We start from the raw sequence: 23,935 nt of genomic DNA, 5'->3' as shown, positions 1-23,935 counted from the left end.
AATGGAACACAAGTTCAAATCTTGTGTTGATCCTAAGAAAATGAGAAAAACCCTCATTGAAAACTCAGATGTAGACTTCATGTTTATTTGAAGAAGAGTAAAATAAAATTTTACATAATCACCTGAATTCACTGTAACTAGTAGGGCTAAAAAAAATCACATGGCTTTAGGAATATTTGTAACAGATGACCCATTAGCGTGACCCCTATTAATAGAATTGCACTTATCCAGTTGGATGTAAATTTTCCTTACTATGACAAAAGAAAATATTTCTTAGAGAAAATGTTCCTGTTAGTTGAAAATAACTTTTTCCTGTGAAATCTTTCATTTTTGTCTATTTGTCTCAATTAGAAATGAACCAATTTCAGGGAAAATAAATTATACTCCACTGTAGTAGAATTGTTTTAACGGTGAAAAGTGAAATAGAAAATATAAACATAAATAAATGAATTTGGCTTCCAGGAAGTTAAGTTTTGTTCTTATCATTTCAAATATTAATGTGGTAAATTAGAACATTACAGATTTTAAGGCTTCATATTGCCTTCTTATTCTTCTAGAAGCTGAACTGCCAACATTCTGTGGATTTGAATTCAAATATTTTTGTTGTCATTAACATCCTTGTACCAGACTTGAAATTTTTGTTTTACCTTTTGAGTCTGGTTGATCTCATAAAGTGTGTACATATGTATATCCATACCCATGCTCAAAACACATTCAATTATTTCTTTGCAAATGTTGGTCAGAAATTAAATGCCTATCAAAGTATTCCTATTAGGCTAACACAACTTTACATTTTACATCCTGGGAAGAATTGCCCTTTTGTCTTTTTTACAGCTGGAGCCAAATCATATATATGTATGTATGAAATTTAGTCATCTTGTTTTCCACAATTAGAATACTTTGAGGAAATAGAAAGTAATTTGTAGTAGTACCTGAAGATAGCATCAGAAGACTCCAATCTGAAATTTTAAACATTTTGAGTGTTATTATAGGCATGTAGGTTCACTGTCTATATCTAGGTGCAAAATAAAATGACAAAGGTAAAACTGAAATCAATGTTCAGATATTTCCATTAGAGTTCTTCTGAATTCTTTGTCTGGAGATTGAAAGCCCCGATACTTTTTTCATTCTGAAGATAAGGAATAGCATTACAAATAGATCCCTCAAACTCAAAATCAGCCCCACATGTTTAAACTTTAAAGAGACTCAGCAACTGGAAGTTTGCACCTTAAATACTAATTGAATGAGCCGCCTGGATGAGCTCAGCTAATCTGAATTTTAATTTTAAGTAGGAAAGTTATGTCATTTCTCAATAATAATATAGAGAATAAAAAGGAATCATCCCTAAACATTTTTCATGTACCACTATTCTTCTATTTATGCATTGGTAACAAATCATTTTAAGTACAATGATGCTAATTACTTCTATTTTCAAAGCTTTATTTGAAAATATTAGGTGATAGATACTATAACAACATGGATTCTACTCACTAGGTGCTTTGTTGATTGCTTGCGATGGTTATACTTAGTCTGAAAACACAACAGAATTTTTTACAGCCAAATTTCATTTGACACATTCATTTAGAATATAATTAAAAATATGATATCAGTAATGTTAAATGAAATTTCTTCTAACTTGCAACACAATAGAGAACATCCAGGGGTGGGTTTCAATTTTTTTAATAACTGGTTCTGTGAGTGTGGTGGGCATGTGACTGAATGGGTGTGGCCAACTCAACATCACTCACGCCCACGCCCACGCACACTCAGTAATATCCCCCCCCACCTAGCCACGTCCACAGAACTGGCAAAAATTTCTGTGGCAGCTGGGTGGCTGGCAAAGAAGCCTCACTTTCCCCTCAGCATCAAACAATCCACGCCCCCCCTACACACACACACACACACACACTCACACACACTCCCCATCTAGCTGCTTTGAGTGGCCGTGACAGTGTGCATATGTAGGGAGACACCCCTCAAGTAAATGCCAAAGTGCAGCAAAGGCGCACGCAGGTCAGGTGGCTACTCGCTTAAAAAGGGTCTTAGCAGGATGCAAAAGGACATGGCTTCTCTCCTGCACTAATTGCTTTGCTGTGTTATTCCTCCCCCCCCTTCCATGAGAGGAAGAGGAGAAATCCATGAGAGGAAGAGGAGGGGAAGAGGAGAAATCCATGAGAGGAAGAGGAGGGGAAGAGGAGAAATCCAACCTGCCGCTCCCATGAGAGGTTTTGGCATGAACCTTGCCCACTAGGCAGCCTTTTCGGGAGACTCACGGCTCAGCCTCACCTTGCCCAGCTACCTTCTGAAGTTAGGAAGTGGCCCCTTGGCCCCAGGACCCTGCAAAAACCCAGGCTGGGGTGCTTTGTGTGGCATTGGTGGCAGGAAGACCCCCGGCGCCTGTTCCTTCAAGTGGAGTTCACAGGGTGGGCCTCTGACTACCTGTTGCAGGCACCCAGGATGGCCTTGATCCCTGCCACCCTGCTGCCTCCAGCCCCATGCAATCTCCCCATCACCCCACCACCCCTGGGGATGCTCCCGGCTCCGCTGGACAGCCACCTGCAATGGGTCTGAGGCCCTTCCCAGGAAAGTGATGAGTGGGTGGGTGGTGGTGAGCAGTAAGAGATGTGAGCCCAGGGCCGGCATCCCTGCCTCCTTCTTCCAAGGACAGGCTTGGAGAACAGCCAGCCTCTCCCTGCTGCCGCACCCTTGCTTCTACGTGGAGCCTCTGCTGGTGGAGCAACTCCCATTTTGCCCCAAAAGTGCCCTCTCCTGCCACTGCTGCTTCTACAGCACCAAATGGTCCATGCCTCCCCTACACACACACAGACACAGACACAGACAGACACACACACACACACACACACACACACACAGCTTCTTCTACAGCATTGAATGGTCCGTGACCACCACTCCCGCATGTCCCTCAAAACCAAAGTAGAAAGCTCCCCTTCTAATCTGTCTCATCCAACCTCCCTTACACACACACAAACACACAGACACACTGCTTGCCATACAGGAGGTGAGCGCGGCTGGGGAGAAATCAGAAGGAGGGCGAGGAGAAGGCCAAACCCGCCAATTTCCCTGCCGGCCACCCGGTTGACCAGGTGTGGCCCATGTTGCAGCTGGTAGGTAGGGAGGGCTAGGCTTGCGCAAATGCTGTTTACCTGTATGTAGGCAGGAGCCAGAAGAAGCAGTTCTGTGGATACACTTGGCGAAGGTGAAGCAGGGTGAGCATCGGAGTGGGCAGGTGTGGCCAATTAGTGCAATAAAAATTGCTCTGCACATGTGCAGAAGCAAAACCTAAGATGGCAGTGCATATGGCGCCATCAGGAGATCAGGGCGAGCCCAGGCTGCCATTACTACCGGTTCGGAAAGGTACACCATATTTCTAGTACCTATTCGGGCAAACTGGACTGAAACAGTAGGAACCCACCTCTGAGTATCTCCTTTCTTGTCTATATTTACTTTTCTTCATATTATGATATCTAAAACATGAAAAAATGAACACAAAAATTAAAAACCCTTCAAAACATTAAAACAAGATGCAATACTGGCAGAAAATTCCTTTTTTTTAATTGGACCACTACAGTGATTGAAGACCATGTTAAGAACTAGGTGTGTGATCTTTGTGTGCACATGGTGAAGACATACTAATGCCCTTTTTTCCCTTCTACACAGAATATAGACAAGTGGTCATTTGATGTATTTGCATTAAATGATGCTAGTGGAGATCATGCACTAAAATTTATTTTCTATGAACTGCTCACACGCTATGATCTGATCAGCCGTTTCAAGGTTAGTAGTTTAGTACCTGCTCCTTTCTCCTATTCCATAGATCAGTAATTTATATTTTTGGAGGGTTTGTCATTGTTGTTTTATACTGATTACAATATATTGTCCTCTGATTTATTTAGAATGTTCTTGTTATTGTAATAAATTAAAATTGAGCAATTTCAGAAATCTATAACTCTATTTTATAGGGAATAAAATTAGTAGTTTTAAAAGCTTCAACAAAGGAAGACTTCCTGTAAAATTATGGCTCAACCACATCATGCTATTTGCTTTATTATCTTCAATACTTTTTGCTTCTTTTTCCTATCCAGGTTATTTGTAGCTTATTCTCTCTCTCTCTCTCTCTCTCTCTCTCTCTCTCTCTCTCTCTCTCTCTCTCTCTCTCTCTCTCTCTCTCTCTCTCTCTCTCTCTCTCTCTCTCTCTCTCACACACACACACACACACACACACACACACACACACACACACACCATTCTAAGTTTTTAATTCTGTATGTGGACAAGACATGACCAAGTATTCTGAGGAGTACTTGCAAGGAGCTTTACTTGAAAGAATTTAATAAATATAGATAGGACATATGTGCAAACACACATATACAGAAAAAAAGTCACAATCCCCTTGTGTCAGGTTGGATGAAGGTCTAGAAGACCCAGAGTCCAAACATTGGTTGTTGGTCCAAGTTCCAAGTAGCAGAGTTTCCACAGGCAACAAGCACCTGCTCTGTACTTGGCCATTCAGGTTGTAGAGCTGTCAAGAAATCCGGGATCCAATTCTTCACTTCTTGCTGTCTGTGGCTGACTTGTATATTCTATGGTCTTGTCAATCTCTAATAATTGATTGCAGACTTCCCCTGAAACTGGAGTTCATACAAAGCTTCTTCAGAGACTTGTTTCATTTCAGTCTGTTCTGAATATGAGCTGCCTATCCCACAGATAAGCTTTCATTTTTAGTGGCATGACTTTGAGTGTGATTTAAGGAACATGGAGTAAGGAAGGATTTGTAAGTAACATGGAGTATAATTTTTCACCAATCATTATATTAATACCTCATTTTCAATAGAATTATTGTTCTCTAATGAGGAAATGCAAAAGCTATAATAATGTAAATATGGTTAATTAACATAAGTGGTTATTCTATAAAACTATATTGGGTAACAAAAGTATTATTTGGCTTCATACCCAATACATGAAGTAAAGGAAAAGAACTTAATTCTTCACAGATCCCAAATAAGTGCTTTTGTAATCTTCCTATATGAAGGGTTTAATCCTTTGCCCTGACTGTTTATCCTTGCCCTCTCAATATTATCTATCTGTCTGTCTGCCTTTCTACCTATCTAGCTATATATATAGATATGTAATATATACATACATACATACATACATACATACATACATACATACATACATATGTGTGTGTGTGTGTGTGTGCGCGCGCGCGCGCATACACACACACATACACACAGGCAGGTCTTGGCGTATTCGGGTCTTTTCCTGTGTAAGATTGAGAGTATCTTGGCGACATTTTGATAAGGTCTCACTCGCCATGCTCAGGCTGGTGCCTTTGGCTTCATTCTTGTGCGAGCAAAGCATGATCGGAGCTGCCGTCTTTCTATAAATATTGGTTTGTGTGTGTGGAGTGCTGGCTTTGTTACTGTAAGCGGGTTGATTGGCTGTGTTGTTACATCTTGATTAGTTGATGGCGTTGATGTATGCAGATTAGTCAGCTGTTTCGTACCCCACCAATATTTATAGAAAGACGGAAGCTCCGATCATGCTTTGCTTGTGCAAGCATGAAGCCGAAGGCAGGCAGGCAGGCACACACACACACTCTCTCTCTCTCTCTCTCACACACACACACACACACATTCATAGATTTTCATGGGTGTAGGTATGCTGATCTTGTTGTATTTGGATCTTTTCCCGTGTAAGATTGAGATTATCTTGGCAATGTTTCGGCAAGATTTCATTCGCCATCCTCAGGCTGGTGTTTTTGGCTTAAAGCGTGGTCGGAGATGCCGTTTTCCAAAGACAAGATCCAGCCTCCAAGGAGTCTACAAAATACCATGCAAAATCTGCCCTGCAACATACATAGGACAAACGAACAGGAGAATAAATACATGCATCATAGAACACAAGAACGTAGTAAGAAAAAAAGAAAAAAACTTCCTCCCTTTTCCAGCACTTTAAAGCTACAGGACATGAAATTAATTTTGAAGGAACCAAATTAATCTCCAAAACTGAACACTTTAACAAGAGAATAATTATGGAAGCTATCAAAATAGAGAAACACCCCCACAACATGAACAAACGTGATGATGCCTCCCACCTGCCAGACATCTGGAAACCAGCCCTGGTAAACAAATGAGCTCCACCCACCACCCAGGCCAATACAACACAAAACAACAATGGACACACAGCCAGCACCAATCTACCAACCATGATACAGCCACACAGCCATAGAAAGACGGCATCTCCGACCACACTTTAAGCCAAAAACACCAGCCTGAGGATGGCAAGTGAGACCTCGTCGAAACGTTGCCAAGACAATCTCAATCTTACACAGGAAAAGACCCGAATACAACAAGACCAGCATATAGTGTGTGTGTATGTGTGTATACGTATGTGTGTGCCATATATATATATATATATATATATATATATATATATATATATATATATATATATATATATATATATATATATATATATATATATATATATATATATATATATATATATACATACATACATACATACATACACACATACACACACACACACACACACGTATGTATGTATGTATGTATGTATGTATGTATGTATGTATATTTAAAGTCACAACCCCTGGTATGCCCAAATATGGGAGGAAGGTCACACTTCCACTCTCTGTCTTCGGCTCGTCACAAGAGACCATCCAGACAGAAACCCAATATTTTTTACTGTTTAAATATAACAAATGTAACAAAAAGGCAACAGTAAAAAATATTGGGTTTCTGTCTGGATGGTCTCTTGTGACGAGCCGAAGACAGAGAGTGGAAGTGTGACCTTCCTCCCATATTTGGGCATACCAGGGGTTGTGACTTTAAATATATACCTCTCACCCTGGCTGGCTGATAAGGAGTCGAGCTCTGTAGCTCAATGGTTAACACATCTGCCTAAGAGGCAATAGAGCACAGGTTCGATTCCCAACATGGGTATGGCTAGCTGATGAGAGCTAAATAGCTTGAAATAGATCTATACTAGTCTCCCTTTATTTATTTATCAGCATAAATATAACATATATATATATATGTGTGTGTGTGTGTATGTATGTATACACACACACACACACACACACACACACACACACACACACACACACACACACATATATATATATATATATATATATATATATATATATATATATATATATATATTAGTGTCACAACCCCTGGTAAGCCCCAATTATGGGAGGAAGCTAACTGCTTCCAACATCTGTCAATCAGCTCATCACAAGAGTCCATCACGACAGAAACCCAATATTTTTACTGTTGCCTTTGTTATATTTGTGTTTTTTTATTTGTGCTGATAAATAAATAAAGGGAGACTAGTATAGATCTATTTCAAGCTATTTAGCTCTCATCAATAAGGGTATGGCTAGCTGATGAGAGCTAAATAGCTTGAAATAGATCTATACTAGTCTCCCTTTATTTATTTATCAGCACAAATAAACACACACACACACACACACACACACACACACACACACACACACACACACACACACACACACACACACACACATATATATATATATATATATATATATATATATATATATATATATATATATATATATATGATTTATGGATAGCAGTTAAATATAAAAAATCACCACAGAATTTGAAGCTTAAATAATAAACATTTCATGCAAAAAATGCCAAAAAATTGGGAATTGAAATAGGAATTGAGCAGAATTTGTGATACTGTCATTGGTTTTACAACTACAATAAATCAATTACAATTTCTAGAGATGTGGAAAACTGATTTAACAACTCCAATGTGAAGACTTACCCCATAATACTGAAGAGATCTTTGACTCTTTATCCTTTATTTTTATTGGCATTAGAATAATTATGAGTGAAAATAAATCATGAAGTTAGAAAGATTGGAGTTAAATTAGCAACTCAAGGACATGAACTGAAATTATATTCTAATGATGTACTTACAATTCCCCAACTGAAAGGTTACTTGCTACTGTTAATGAAAGGTATACAGCAATATTGTCTTATACAGATTAATGAAGAAAAAACTCCCTTTGCCTTCAGGAGAGATCAATAACTGCATTTTCTTCAATTTAATTATGAAACTCCATGGGAACAATACAATAAAGTGTATGTGTGGTTCACAAGGGCATTCTCTGTTTTTTCTTTTTTATCTTTTGGGGAAGGGGCAAAGAATGGCTATATTTTGGTGACCATTCTTCTTAATTTTTATGTAAATTTCCTGGTACAAGCCCAATATTAGAGCTTCATTGTCCTATATTGGTTAGAAAATATCTTTGGTTCTAATAGTTGATCAAGTGACATGGCCATCATCTTAGGTGATGTCTGAGAGGATATGCTTTATGGCAGAGTGAATGTCCCAACATCAATTACAGTAAAACTAAAATGTTCTCCATTGTACATTGCCACTCTTGGAAAAATTAATGTAATTAATGTTACTCATAACTCATTCAAATATCTTGGAGCACTTTTTAATATCTTGGCATCATGGTATAAAGAAATAAGGAAAGTGTCCTTGCAGGACCAGAGTCTTCCAATAAACAAAACATGTATTAAATGTGAATATGTATTTTTTAAATTTAAAATTTTATGTGAAAACATAGTGGATCTGCCTAATAACGGAATATATTATTCCAAAATTCCCTCCAAATAATTTTATTTATGTATTAATATATTTGTTTTCATAGAGTAGAAATTCCAAAATTAGCTGTAGGAAAATATAAATTGGCTATAACTTTCATATTATTGAAAAATGCATTTCTAACTTAGAAATAAGATAACCCGTGACCTAGAAAAGGGGTGTCAAACTCAATTTTATTGATGGCTGCATCACGGTTGTGTTTGATCTTGGGAGCCTGGGGTGGAGTAGTCAGGGTGGACATGGCCTGCTCAACATCACTAGTGTTGGGGACACCTGTGGTGGCCCAAGCACTTTGCCAGTAAAAACAGGCTCCCAAACTCAGTTTCTGGCTCCAGCAACCCTCTCCTGGCAAAAATGGAGTTCCATTTTCACTGGCAAAGGCACCACAGGCCGGTCGCTCACTGTTTCCAAAGCAACCCCAAAGGCTAGATCTAAACACCCTGTGGGCCAGATCTGGCCCCCGGCCTTGAGTTTGACACCCCTGGTCTAGAACAATTCAGTCATGATTATATAATTATATAATATAATTATATATCTCCATACCCAAGATAGTGGTTAATAATTATATATTATTATAATGTAAATAATATAAAATTAGTTTTATAATATCACACAATGAAGGTATTTATTTTTATTAATTTTTATGCTGTCCATCTTTCCTGTAAGGTGACTCTGAGCAGCTTACAGGATATAAAACAAAGAGAAAAATAATTAAAACATTAAAACTACACAGATTAAGATTTTAAAAACTATACTGAAACCAGAAGAGATGCATGTGACAAGGATGACATTTTTACCCTGTCAACCACTATTATACCTAAATTAAACTTCTTATTTCTGAAAGAAATTGCTGCTTTCTTGCTTTTTTTTACTTTTCTTATGTTGCTTTTAATATGTATGTATTAATATTAGTGGTACATAGAGCATATTATGTAACTCTAAGATGATACTGTTGGGTGCTGGAATTTGCTTTAAAGAGTATCAGAATTTCCAAACATATGAAACACTGTTTATGAAAAGTTTGGTAAAGTTAAATCAGTCTATTATTATGCTAAACGTGTTCACAATCTATCCTCTTTTTATTTTTTAAAAATTATATTATATATATAGATTCCAATTTCTGCTCTTGTCTCCTTTGTGGAAGCTCTGGAAGTTGGCTATAGCAAGTATAAAAATCCATACCACAATCTAATGCATGCAGCAGATGTCACACAGACTGTTCATTACCTCATTTTAAAGACAGGTGTAGCAGTAAGTAGACAAAATATTAATTAATTAAGAGTCCAATATGAAAATAGTAATAATCATGGCAATAAAATAGGTTTGAAGGTATTTATGACACAATTAAAATTTGGGTTTGCTAAAGTAAGTTTTTTTCCAAGCGCTTTTATCTTGATTGAATATATGGCATTAAGTTGTTCTTATTGACTTAGTGAGGGCAAGCTTTATATTAAGGATATTTGGATTATAATGTGATATTTTGACATATACTACAAGTAAGATGTCTGTAGGAACTTTTCTAACAATATTATTTGGATTTAGGATTTTAGAATTGTATACTTATTACATATTCAGCTAAATGAAGATAACTTTATTAATTAAACTCTTTTATTGTTAGGATAGGTGGTCAAGTCCAAAATATAAATGTCATTCCAGTGTTTCTTACAGAATATATAATTTAATGTACAGTAATTGTATTACAAATCTGTAAAAACTATAGTCAGTAACTAATATGACAAAGATTTAAATATATAAATCTGAACCTGTATTGCAACTCAGACCACAAAGAGTCCTACTGTCAAAGAATTTGCAGTCTATACCTCTTTCTAATATCTATCAATATGATTTTCCCATCAACTAATGCTGAATCCTTATGAAGATAATGTCTCATTTTTGCAACAGGTTGATGGTAGGGTATGTTAGGAATATATATATAGTAGAAAATATGTTTGGGACAAAACATGACAGGGTGAGCTCTCATTCTCTCCCAGCTCTGTCAAACTAGCATCTCGATAGCATACTGATGCAAGTAGATATTTATCACTTTGGTGGGAAAGTAACAGCTCTCTGTGACATCATGCTGGCCACATGATTACAGAAATGTCTTCCAACAGCGCTGGCTGAATGGTCTTGAAATGGAGATAAACACTGCCCGTTATGGTTGGCAACAACTAGTGGAGTAAAATCTACAGGGACTCATTTACCTTTTTAAATTGGGGTTTATATGATCCTTTAATCTAGCAAGGCTCTAGATTAGAGTCTTGTTTTCAATCAGGCATCTAGAATAATGCCTGAATATCAATATTTTGACCCAGGTGAATCAGTGAGTGGAGCCCAGTACCAACAATAACATCCACTTCTGTACCTATGCTTTTGAAACTACAGTTTTTCCCTGACTACTATAATCTCCTCATTACCTCCAATTTCAGTAATAAAAGCAAGAATTAAATCAGTATTAGTTAAGTTGGCATAGATAAATTCAGTGATAACTTTAATAACGAATGCAAGGATAGTTACATTAATATTAGCTTAGCTCTGAAAGAGAGGAGGAAGAGAGAAAGAAATATATATATATGTTTTCATAGATTTTCACGGGTGTAGGTATGTTGGTCTTGTTGTATTCGGGTCTTTTCCCATGTAAGATTGAGATTGTCTTGGCAATGTTTTGGTGAGGTCTCACTTGCCATCTTCAGGCTGGGTTTTGGGCTTAAATCATGATTGGAGCTGCCGTCTTTCTTTAAATCTTGGTGGGGGTGTGTGGAGTGCTGGCTTTGTTTCAGTAAGTGGAATAATTGGTTGTGTGGTTGTATCATGATTGGTAGATTGGTGCTGATTGGTGCTGGCTGTGTGTCCATTGTTGTTTCATGTTGTAACAGCCTGGGTGATGGGTGGGGCTCGTTTGTTGACTAGGGCTGGTTTCCAGATGTCTAGCAAGTGGGAGGCATCATCACGTTTATTTATGTTGTTGGGGGTATTTCTCTATTTCGATAGATTCCATAATTATTCTCTTGTTAAAGTGTTCAGTTTTGGAGATTAACCTGATTCCTTCAAAATTAATCTCATGTCCTGTAGCTTTAAAGTGCTGGAAAAGGGAGGAAGTTTTTTCTTTTTTTTCTTACTGCGTTCTTGTGTCCAATGTGGATTCAGACAATCAGCAGGTGTGAAGATGTTTTTGTAATGGATACTCTGGGAAAGTAATAAGAAGACTTTCTCAGAGTCATTTCCTGAGGGATGCAGTCCACATGGCCCTCCCTCCCCCACATTCCCCAAAAGGTGAGAAAATGCCATGCTTTTAGGTGCCAGGCTGGAAGTTATAAAGCAATTAATAACATGGTACAGGATAGATGCATAGAAGGAAAGAAAAGTCTAAAGGAAGTATACCCCCCCTCTTCTTCCCATGAAGAATGGCAGATTCACGAATCTGACACATTGCCTTCTGATAGAAATTTGGAAGTGCAATTTTTAAAAAAAGAGATGGTAAGAACCAAAGTAATCAGTGTCATGGACAGCTTTCAAATATTAAGTTGATATTTATTTATCAAGTTTAAGCATGAATAGCAGAGAATACTATTCTTTCTGCCACACTAGGAGGGAGAGATCTCTGTTTATATGCAATATATACAATTATAGAGATATTATACAGATATAATTTCATGCATGCATCAGAAGAAAGCTTGTTATCATATCTTATTTTTTATATTCCATCTGTGGGAGAAGGGTTTTGACTTTACAAGCCTCATACTGTAATGTGGAAAATTTTTTAAAAATTCTAATTAATCTATTACCTAAATCTCAGGGGTAGGTTTCAATTTTTTTTACTACTGATTCTGTGGGTGGGGCTAGGTGGGGAGTATGTGACTGAGTGAGCATGGCCAACTTGACATCACTCACACCTGCACCCACTCAGTCATATGCCCCCACCTAGACATGCCCACAGAACCTGCAGTTGGCCCTTTGGCCCTTCTTTCTCCTGGTGCCCCTTCCTGGCTGGGGGACCCTCCAGGGTAACCCCACTGCTCTGGTTGCATCCAGGAGGGCTTTGGGTCAGTCAGCAGCCCCCATGCAGCAACCTCGTGACCTTTATAAACAGAAATTAACTATCTTCTTTTAATTAACCATTTCAATGAGAATTTTTCTAAAACTTCTTAAATTCTCATTGAAATGGAAAGTTTAAAAGAAGATGGTTAATTTCTGTTTATAAATCAGTGGTCAGCTGGGAAAGCATCCCCAGGAGCTGAGCGGGCCGATTATGGCTTCACAGGCTAAAAGGGAAGCTGTGCCTCCCACCTGACAGGTGCCCTCTCCCCTTCTTGTCTCCCCCGCACCCTGGCCGGAGTGGTCACATGGTGGTGGCGTATGATGGGGCTGCCTCAGAGAGTCTCCCAGCTGGGAAAGGGCTCCAGGAGAAAGCTGCCCCCCCCCGAAGAGCCAACTGCAGCCAGTAATGGGGCACAAAGGAGTGGCCATCCAGCAGAGCCAGGAGCGTCCCTAGGTCACTCAAAAGTACAAACATTCATTGAAAAATAGTACAAGGCTAAGTGTATAGGAAATGCCATGTCTTTTTTGTGGTTTTTTTTGCTTTTTCTTTAGAAAAGTTATTATAGATGCAGCAAATTCTGAGTGAGTTCAGATTTTTTTTTTCCTATAGTCAGTGACTTTATTTTTTATCATGATGGTGATAATAATCATGAGGATAAGAGAACTGAAAGAATTTACTATTTGAAGGATTTTTTAATATATTTCATTTATTTAGCATATTTACATAGTCATCCATCTCAAAACATGGAGTTCTGGATGACATATTCCTATGTATACAAGTAAATCCAATCTATTTGTTTGAGATTATTAGTTTGGGTTTACTAAATAAGAAAGAAAAAAAATGTAGTCTGTAAATTTGGTTGGCTATTGGGTAACTTTTATTAGGTATTATGTTACCTAATAGAAAATAGAAATCTGTTTAAGTGCAAAATCAAAACAGGGCAATTTGGTAATAATTTCTGCCTCATAATCTACATTCTTGTTCATGAAAACTTAAATTCCTTAAATTTTATAAATTGGAAGAAATAAGCCACCCTAAAGGCAATTCTATCCATGTGTCTGAAATTAAGTATTTGGAATTTTCTGAAAACGAATTGAAAAAATATATTTGTTATGTCACATGGTTAAATTGCAAGATGCAAGACTAATATAGCAAAGTGAATTTTGCTTCTTTAACAGGTATTCTGGGAAGAATTCAAATCAAAGTTGATTTTTCATTTCACATCTAAGAAAGTTTTAAAAACTGTTAATTTCAACTTGGTTTAGCAACCAATATTTTTCTTGGGTAATTGTCTTGTTTACTTTTGTAATTTTTGGATTTAAACTGAAATGTGCTCACATTATTTTATGCAAACTAGAAGCTACTTTGCAGAACAACATATTGTTCTCTACTCAGATATATCTCCAGTGTCATGATAGCCACAAATAAAAACACCAGTCATATTTTTTCCTGGTCTACATTTGTTTCATCAGCTTTTTAAATTTTTTAAATTATGAGCAATTAATCCTAAAATACTTTTTGTAATTAACTATGCAAAGAAAATTAAATAATTAACGTTCAATAACATTTTTAAAATTAAAAATGGGAAAGACCAAAAGAATGGAATATTGTTCAAATATTCTCTTTTTTTTAAGTAATCTTTATTAGTTATACATTTTTTAAAGAGTAAAATATACAAATACAAACACAATTTTAAACATACAACCCCCCCCCCCCCGCGGTGACAGTCATTCACAGCCCAACTTTTTTTTCCTTCCTCATTGTTAGGTCTCTAAGCCACATCTTCTCATTACAAAATTCAGGGATCTATTACAATACCCATGTTCACTTTTAACTTTCCCCGTTTTAAGTCCCTGCTGTTCTCCTTGTCGCCCACATATACCATAAGTTCCAGCTAAGGTAATGTTCCATTTCTCCTTTGTCCCTCAGCCAACCCATTATTCTGTCCATTTCTGCACATTCATAGATCTTTTTAATTATAGCATCTTCCGATGGTATGGTAGTGGATTTCCAAAATTGTGCATAAGTTATTCTTGCGGCCACAATTATATGTAGGCTCAAATGCCATATTGAATTGCTCATGTTTTCTGGTTTAATGCTTAGTAGAAGGTTCTCGGGTCTCCATTCCATGCTTGCCCCGGTAACCTCTTTTAGCCATTTTTTAATCCTTCTCCAGTATTTCGTGGCCTCAGTACAGGACCACCAAATATGGTAGAATGTACCATCCTTTCTTCCACATTTCCAACACAGTGGAGATAACCCAGGAAACATTTTGGCTAACCTCGTTGGGGGGAAGTGCCACCTATAAACCATCTTGTATATGTTTTCTTTGAATGCTGTAGATATTGTAAGTTTAATGGTCCTACTCCATAGATCCCACCATTTGCCCATTTCAATCTCATAGCCAAAGTTTCTCTCCCATGCTATTAGAAGGCTTTTATCCATCTCTTCATTAGCATCTTGGCAGGTCAAAAATTGATAAATCTTCGATAACATTTTCTTGTCTCCGCCGAACAAAATCTTATCTAGCTTCTGAGGGTTTGGGTAGATCCCAAACCGTACCTTATCGCTTTTAAACCTGTTTCTAACCTGTAAATATTCCCATCATTCCAGATTCCTGCCCTGCTGCTCTAATTCCATCTTTGTTTTCATGTTGCCATCTTCTGTCATGATGTCTTTATATGTTATGTTTCTTGTCCAATGAAATACACTGGGATGTGTTAAGGCCTCTAACAGTGCCAACCAGCACGGAACCCTAAGATAGTATTTTTTCCTCATCTTTTCCCAGACCCCCATCAAAATCTTCCGAATATAATGTCCCATGAAGTACCTATGGGGGGTGTCTCTTTCTTGCTTGTTCAAATATTCTCAAGTACAAGTTTCCAAATATTTGGGAGTCAGTGTTTCAGTAATTGGGAATGGGTGGAGAAGAAACTGGACAAAATATTCAGAGTTTATTTTACTGTCTCATTAAAATTTGAAGTTCTTAAACAGTTTGTGTGGTGCCCCAAGAGTAAAATTCAGAAATATCAAGATTCCCTATAGACAACAATTGAGCATAGCAAGAGATTAATAATTTTTAAAATTCTGTATTGTTATTCAGGAGCTACAGCAATGATAATTTTAGTAAAAAGATATAAGATTCCAACATTGTTGGCCTTACTAAACAGTAGTCTATTTAGATATTTGCAATATAATACATTATCTAATTTCTCAAAATCTTTTTTCCAGCACTGGTTGACAGAACTGGAAATCTTTGCTATGATTTTTGCAGCTGCTATCCATGACTATGAGCACACTGGAACTACAAACAACTTTCATATTCAAACAAAGTGAGTGCTGAAAGATGAGCTATGATCAAGCAATTTGCCATTAAATTTCTAAGTCTAAACTTCATTAGTATAGTTCCAGTTTTGTGTCTTACAATTTGACCATGGCTATCAAAGGTTCCAGACAGGTCATAAAATTGTAGTTAACAGTTTTAAATATGGCAATATTTTTATATAATTAGAAGCTAGAATGAGAATTTATGATAAACCTCTTATCAACATCTATGCTTCTTCATAATATCTTATTTAATACAATTTATTCATGTCTGACATCATAATTTTGGTTTTTGTCAACCCCTTTAGTGACATCTAATTGAGATATTTTCCTCTCTTTGTTATATTTTTTCTCCATTGAGTGCTGTAAGCTGTGTTCTGAATTTCTGTTCTCATTTTAAGTTCATAAAATATTAAACCAATTGTTTATATTTGATAATCTAAAATAAATTAAATAATATTACATTATGAGTGACTTTTATTTAATAGACTGATGGATATATAGCCACAATAATGAAATTTGAATATATTTTTGTAACAGCTTTCAATCATTATGCTAAAGAAGTTCTTTCACAACACTTTGGTGTTTGACTTTTAGAAAAAATTGCACAGCAAAGAATCTGAATCGCATTTGTGCAGTTTTGTCAACATACATATGCCTATTAATGATGTGGAAAGCACAGACAGCTACAGATGAATAAAAAGATTTTACGCTCTGTAAAATCCATAATTAAAATCAAAATAAAATTAACTTAATTCAGAAATAATAGCAGATAAATTCCAAATATATAATATTGGCAACAATTTAGATGAGGATAATTTTTAGAAACATCCATTCTGCCATAATGAGTTTATATTCAAAGGAATTCAAAAGGAAATAATGAACAAATCATGACATGACAGAAATGATATATACATAAAAACCAGGACAGCAGTTTGGGAATGGAATGAATTACTTGTTAAAGGCTTATAACAGGTAGAAGCTGCTAAACCAGATCTTGGCAATCCATGGCTCCAGAGCCACATGTGGCTCTTTGGGCCCTCTGCTACAGCTCCCTGTCCCATCATTGAATGGCCTCGCCCATCACCCTCCCCTCCTTTGCTTAGTCTGAGAAAGTAAGGGCAATAGTGGGGGATGGAGAAGTGGCCAGGGCTGATTCTCCAGCACCTCATTCTTGTGGAGTTTTTTCTGGCCCTTGTTGGTGCTGGACATGCCTCCGTCTTTTGGGGAGACATGAACTTGCTCTCCACCTCGAGGCACTGGCCTGGCCTGGCCACGATCAACACCAGCCTTCCTAACACATGGCCTGCCGGGGTGACAATGGGATCCAGGAGGATGGGACATCAGAAAGGGGGATGGGCCCAAAGCACCCAGCCATAGTTTTAAGAGGTTCAGGATAGTGAGGGAAAGAGAGCTGGCCCTGCTGAATCTTGCATGCCCATTCAGGCTTGGAGAAAACCCTCACCAAAGATGCTTGTCATCCGACAATCTCCCCCCTCTCTCAATGTCTCTTTTTGTATGTAAATGTGGTGTGAAGGCAGGTACAGGGCCAATTAAGAAGGGCCTCCCTCCCCATGCACACCCTCCCAGTCCTGCCACAGTCAGCCAGGGGGTCATAAGAGGAAAAGGAGGAGGAGGAGGGTCTCTGGAGCAGGAGTGAAGTGGCCCTGTACCTGCCTTTGCACCACATTTGCACATAAGGCAGTCTTTGCTTCCTGCCACTTCAGGCTGGAATTCACGCCCTCCATGCATGAGGGGGGGGGGGGCATGGCAAGGCAATGGCCAGAGCCTTTGTACAAGAGTGAAGTGGTCCTGTACCTGCCTTCATGTCGCATTGGTATGTAAAGTAGCCTTTGCTTCCTGCTTCTTCAGGCTGGAGCTTGCACCCTCCGTGCTCAGCCAAAGAGTTTCCAGGGAGGATGACGACATGGCAAGGCAATGGCTAGAGCCTAAGTGCAGGAGAAAAGCCACATCCTTTTGCATCCTGTTAAGACCCTCATTAAGTGAGCAGCTGCTTGAGGCAGACAGACAGAAAGACAGACAGACATAGAGAGATACACATCCGTGCACGTGCACACACAGAGCAAGATAAAAAGGAGGAGAGAGAGACATAGAGAGACACAAACAGAGTAATACACAGAAAGGGGGAGAGGGGGAGATAGAGAGGGAGAAAGAGAGAGATGGGAAGAGGGAGGGATGGAGAAAGAAAGAGATGGAGAGGGAGGGAGAGAGTGATGAGGGAGGAAGGGAGGGAGTGGGAGATAGAGAGGGAGAAAGAGAGAGATGGGGAGAGGGAGAGAAAAAGAGATGAAAGGGAGGGGAAGAAGGATAAAGAGATGGGGGAGGGAGAGAGATGAGAGAGAGGGAGAGGGAGGGAGAGTGAAAGAGATGAGAGGGAGGGAAGGAGAGGGAGATAGAGAGATAAGAAAAAAGAGAGAGGGAGAGAGAGAAAGAGGGAGGGAGAAAGAGAGATAAAAATAGACACCTGTTTCCCATAGAAAAGAAAACAGTCACAAAACCTGGGTATGTGTGACTGGGGGGGGGGGTTCATGTGACTTGCAAGTGAGTGACATCAAGTTGGCCATGCTCACCCAGGTTTTGTGGCTCCCAGTGTTTTTTTCTGTAGGAAACAGGTCCAAATGGATCTTAGAGTGTTTAAGGTTGCAGACCCCTGTGCTAAACCATCTGTTGGTTTGTTACAACCTTAAACACATTTGGACTTGTTTCCCACAGAAAAGAAAACACCAGGAGACACAAAACCTGGGTGGGCATGGTCACTCACTCCCACCCAGTCACATAACTATCTATCTATCTATCTATCTATCTATCTATCTATCTATCTATCTATCTATCTATCTATCTATCTATCTATCTATCTATCTATCTATCTATCTATCTATCTATCATCCATCTATCTATCTATCTATCTATCTATCTATCTATCTATCTATCTATCTATCTATCTATCTATCTATCATCTATCTCTGTCTCTCTCTCTCTTCCCCTTCCTCTCTGTCTCTCGTTCTCTTTCCCTCCTTTCCTCTCTCTTTCCTTACCTTTCTCTCTCTCTCTCTTTCCCTTCCCTTTATCTTTCTTTCCCCCTCCCTCTCCCCCTCTCTCTGTGTCTCTCTCTTTCTCTCTGTCTCTTTCTTTCTTTCTTTCTCTCTCTTTACCTTCCTCTCTTTCCCTCCCCCTCTCTCCCCTCTCTTCTCTCTCTTCCCCCCCTCTCTCTCTGTCTCTCTCTCTCCCCCTCCCTCCCACCCCCCCCACCCCCCACCCCCACTCCTCAACTCGTACCCAGGGAATAACTGTAAGGAAATTCAGCCATGTTCTCTCTGTCTCTGGAAAGATACAAAAATAAAACTTGCATTGCAAAAGGACTGACTGTCAGGCTGCTACATCACAGCACCATGAGGTTGCTATGTTAGATGATCACACAGATTTCAGAGAAGCATCGTCCCAATCAGCAGCACACTCACACATTCATGCTTACATATCCTACAACTCAGTCCAAAGTGGGCAGAAAATATAGTCCCCATGTGCCTGCAAAGATGCTTGGCAGGTGAAGTATGTGACGACCCCATCACCAAGTCTGCGTCCACTGAATCCTTGCAAAACTGGGCAAAGGCGGAGAAAGTGGAGCAGATGAAGTTGAATCAAGTTGAGTCAAATATCTCCCTCTCCCTCTCCCTCTCCCCCCCTCTCTCTCCCCTGACTGCAGCAGGAAATGGTGATCAGCTACTTCTGGCCTTGTTTGGTGCTGGACGTGTGAACTGCTCTCCACCCCGAGACACTGATCCGCCCCATGCTGCACTGCAGTCAATGCTGCTGCTATTGTCAGGGGCGAGTGGGGAGGGCCACATTGTAGCTCCACATTTTAATGGGCTCCAGGAGGAGGAGGGGACCCCATCTCCCACATTGGGAAGCACATTAACTTTCACTGTGCTGCGCATGGCTGGCAGCGGTGGCGGGAGTCACAGCAGAGGGCTGAAAAAGCTGCATGCAGCTCCAGAACTGCAGATTGCCTGCACCCAGATTAGACATATAAAAGACAGGAAGAAGACAAAGTCCACTCCAATTATATTATTTATAATTGTTTATAGGTCTTAAATGGAAGCTAAAACCATGATGAATTATTTGTGTAGGTGAATTATTTTTTTCAAAAATTGTAGTCTAGAACTGATGATATTGGATATAAAAGGAAAAGAAAAGGAAGAGAATGTGAATAATAAATTACCATAAAGACTATAAATTACTATAAAGATTATAAAAAGAAAATTCAGTTGGCTTTTCATGAGAGGATTTTTATTTCTAAATCAAATTTTGGTATTACTATTTAAGTCATTTGAGCAATTTACAGATAAAAAGTCATAAAATCATATGAAAGGTACTGTTATAATTAAAAGTAAATGACAAATAAATAAGAACAATGATAAAAGATAAATTAAAAGACAGAGAGAGCATTCTCAGGCCACCAACCATCCTAAAAGTTTTATTTCACTTTTTGATACACATGCAGATTGGGAGAGCCAGGTCTTCATGTTCTTTTGGTAGGCCAGGGATTGATCTAATTATGGGGTGGGGCACATTATTCCATAGGACAGGAACAAGAGTAGATCAGACTCTCTTCATGGATCCTGTCAGGCAAAAGTCTTTAACTGATAGAGTCTATAACATATATCCTCTGCTTGACTTATTACAACATGTAACTATAATTTGGATGAGACATGGCCCTATGCCATGAATGGCTTTAAAAATGATACTCCATTGGGCCAGGAAGCCAACTGGAACATCCACAACATCCCTTAATTCACCCAAGATGGAGATACACAATTGGATATCATATGCATACTGACAATGCCTCATCCTGTAGTGATGGGTGATTTCACTAGTGTAGGTGATTTCATCCATGTAGTGCTAAAAAGGAGGCGAGAGAGGACAAATCCTGATGTACTTACAAAGAAGGGCTGTGGGTTGGATCTCTCAACTCCCTAACAACACTGTGCAGAACCAGACTCAGAGTAAGGAGATGAATCAACACAAAACTGTGCTGCCCACTCTCAACTCCAATTGCTGGTTAATGGTATCAAAAAGATCAAGAAGAGTGAGGATGGACATACTAACTCAGTTGGAATAAATTAAAGACAAAATGCCAATAAATAGGGCAGAAGCATTGTTATCCATCAAATTTCTACAATGAAAGTTATAGATAGGGTTCAGAAAAGCTCATAATTCAGGTATTGTAAAACTTAGGGAATGAGTAGGGGAGGAACTAAAATATTACCTAGTCCTGAACAGATGATTTAAGGAAATATATGTAAGGAAAAAGACAGATATTTCGAAATTATATCATTGTTAATGTTCATTGTCAGGGATCAGCCTATAAGCTTCCTCTGTATGAAGTGCAGTAACACTTCAGCGTTTCATGAAACTGATGAGCTGATGGACATATGATGAATAATAGAGAATAATATTTGGGTCCCTGTGGGAGGACTTTAGTAAAAAGGTGACAAGTAAATGTTGAATATTCAAGTAGGAGTGAAGCCAATGTAGGCCTTCACTCATTGGTTCATTTCTCCAGTGGGAGAAATAAATGTCAGTAGCTGATGTATTGGACAGCTCCCTGTTAAAGGGAGCTGCCATGGCATGGCTTTCTTAGTGTTATTTTCCAGTGTGGAAATAAAGGATATTTCTTTCAATGGAACAACCTGCCTCTTCACTCATACCCCCTATCTAACACTGGCTATGAAGATGGGATACTAGAACAGAACAAAAGATGGCACAGCACGTAGCATCAGTGGCCATCTTTGCAGAAACCCTGCAACCTGCAATTGGCCGTCCCAAGATGACAACACATGCACAACCAGCACCCTTTGATCTGGCTACGGAGAAGTGGTCCTTGTACATGGGGTGATTTTGAATGTTCATGGAAGCTAATAACCTCCTAGACTTGTCAGATCCCCCAAAAGGGCACTATTCTTGAGTTACTGTGAACCGCAAATCTACAAGATGGCTAAATCCCTTTCAGATTATTGAATGAAACATCCTGCAAGATACCTTGAAAGAGCGTTATTCACCCTCAGCATCCCCATTAGCCTGATGGCATGAATTCTACTTCAGAAATCAGAAAATGGGTGAGACTTTGTTGCTAATTTGAGGGAGATTGCAGCTGAATGTTTATTTATTAATCTGGAGGAAATGATGTGAGATAGGCTAATATTGGGGATGCAGGATTTAAGCCTGCAAAAGTGACTGTTAGCTAAGAGGAACATCACATTTAAGGATGCCCTAGAGGAATCACGGGCCACTGAGACATCTAAGAAGTCAGGTGCTACTATCTGAAAGATGAGCAGTGTCCATTCCCCGAGGGGAACAGCAGCCAGGCATTCAGAGGGCATGCCTGGAGAACAACATAAGTACTGAAGAGGATGAGGACATCCACCAAATAAAATCTGACTGGAGTGCCAGACAGACAGAAGTGAGGCAGAGACCATCAGTTTGTGCTGGTTGTGGTGGGAATCACCCCAGGGTGGTTTGTAAATTTAAAGATGCAATTTGCTGGTGATGTGAGCGAAAAGGCCACATAGCCAAGGCTTGTCGAGCAAGCCAACCCACCTATCACCCCTTAAGACCACTGATAACCCAGACATAGCCACATGAGTCTCAGCTGAGTTTCTGGAAGGCACCAATTTCAAAATACAAGAGGGGAGACAACTGGCCAGCAGAAGTAAGAGAAATCCATCAAACAATAGTGGGGCATGCTGATGCATATAAATCAAGAAAATTTCATTCAATTTGGATCCTATTTGTCTATCGTATCCTGGACTACCATAAAGAAAGTGATTCCCACTTAAAAGAAGAGGTTCTATCCTGCCACTTGGACAGGACCCGAGTGATGATGACCGCATAAGAGGGAAGCAGATAGAGAAAGCAGTTGAAATCGAGACATCTGTTATCATTGACAACCCAAAGAAAAGGAGGACAGCGTGAAATTGGCAGAGAGGGTGAGCTGGAAAGAAAAAAGCTCTGTGATGGAGGCTGTTTTTGCAGTCCAGATCATTGCCGAAAAAGTAGGGAGAGCTGAGACAGTGAGTTGAAAGTGACAGCGTGAATAATAGAACCGAAGTGGCCACAGTGAGAAAACTGATAGGAGAAGGAGGAGAAAGAAAAGCCGGCATCGACAACAGGAGCAGGATATATTGTGTGCTGAGAAAACCTGGAAAGTATACAAAGGATATATTGTTTAGTCCTCGTAGTTATGAATGACAGCCAGCAACAGCCAGGCCGCACCTGATTGGCTCTGGCGTGGCATGGCTGAGCGCAGGCTGTAAGACGCGCGGCTATTGGCCTCCCTACTTGACAGCTCTGTATAAATAGCTGTCAAGCAGGGGAGAGGTCCCTGTCTACTGCTAACCTGTCTGCTGTTCAGTTCTGTTAATAAACTGCTGTTGACTTACCTCAGGAGCCTCCTGCCTCATTCCTTCAGGGAACTTATCAGACAACAGGAGTGGGATATATTGGCTGCTGAGAAAACCTGAAAAGCATACAAAGGATTGTATAACATTTCGGCTGGTGGTTGATTTTATTTTCTGCTCCCCTTTCTACTCTTTTGTCTTTCCAAAGAATAGCTGAACTTGGAACAGAGTTTCAATTAGGAACAATAAATTCAGGTAATGAAGGGAACAAGTGTTCTTTTTTTTTTTTTTTGGGAGCGGACACTTTACAAATGTATAGTATTTACTCTCCTCGGGAGCTAGAACTGGGTTGGAGACAGTAGAAAGAGGATTGTTTCGGAATGGTTGGAGGGCTCTTTAACCCACCCCCTCTGTTTTGTTTTTGCCCCCGGGTCTGCTGTGATTATTGATGGTATTG

At 39.2% G+C, this 23,935-nt stretch overlaps 1 protein-coding gene across 1 annotated transcript in view; it reads left to right on the top strand.

Annotated features, from left to right (window-relative positions):
* Positions 1-23,935, top strand: part of PDE1C (phosphodiesterase 1C) — a 477,912-nt gene that overhangs the window by 360,728 nt on the left and 93,249 nt on the right. The window contains exons 7-9 of the mRNA XM_087714401.1: positions 3,679-3,795; positions 9,811-9,951; positions 15,971-16,071. Of these exons, the coding sequence (XP_087570527.1) occupies positions 3,679-3,795; positions 9,811-9,951; positions 15,971-16,071 (359 nt within the window). The remainder of the gene's footprint in view (positions 1-3,678; positions 3,796-9,810; positions 9,952-15,970; positions 16,072-23,935) is intronic.

This window comes from Thamnophis sirtalis, unplaced genomic scaffold (assembly GCF_051295495.1).
Source record: "Thamnophis sirtalis isolate CommonGarterSnake01/CBP01778 unplaced genomic scaffold, rThaSir2_p1.2 scaffold_4, whole genome shotgun sequence".
Classification (NCBI taxonomy): domain Eukaryota; kingdom Metazoa; phylum Chordata; class Lepidosauria; order Squamata; family Natricidae; genus Thamnophis; species Thamnophis sirtalis.
This window is presented reverse-complemented; position numbering and strand designations above follow the sequence as displayed.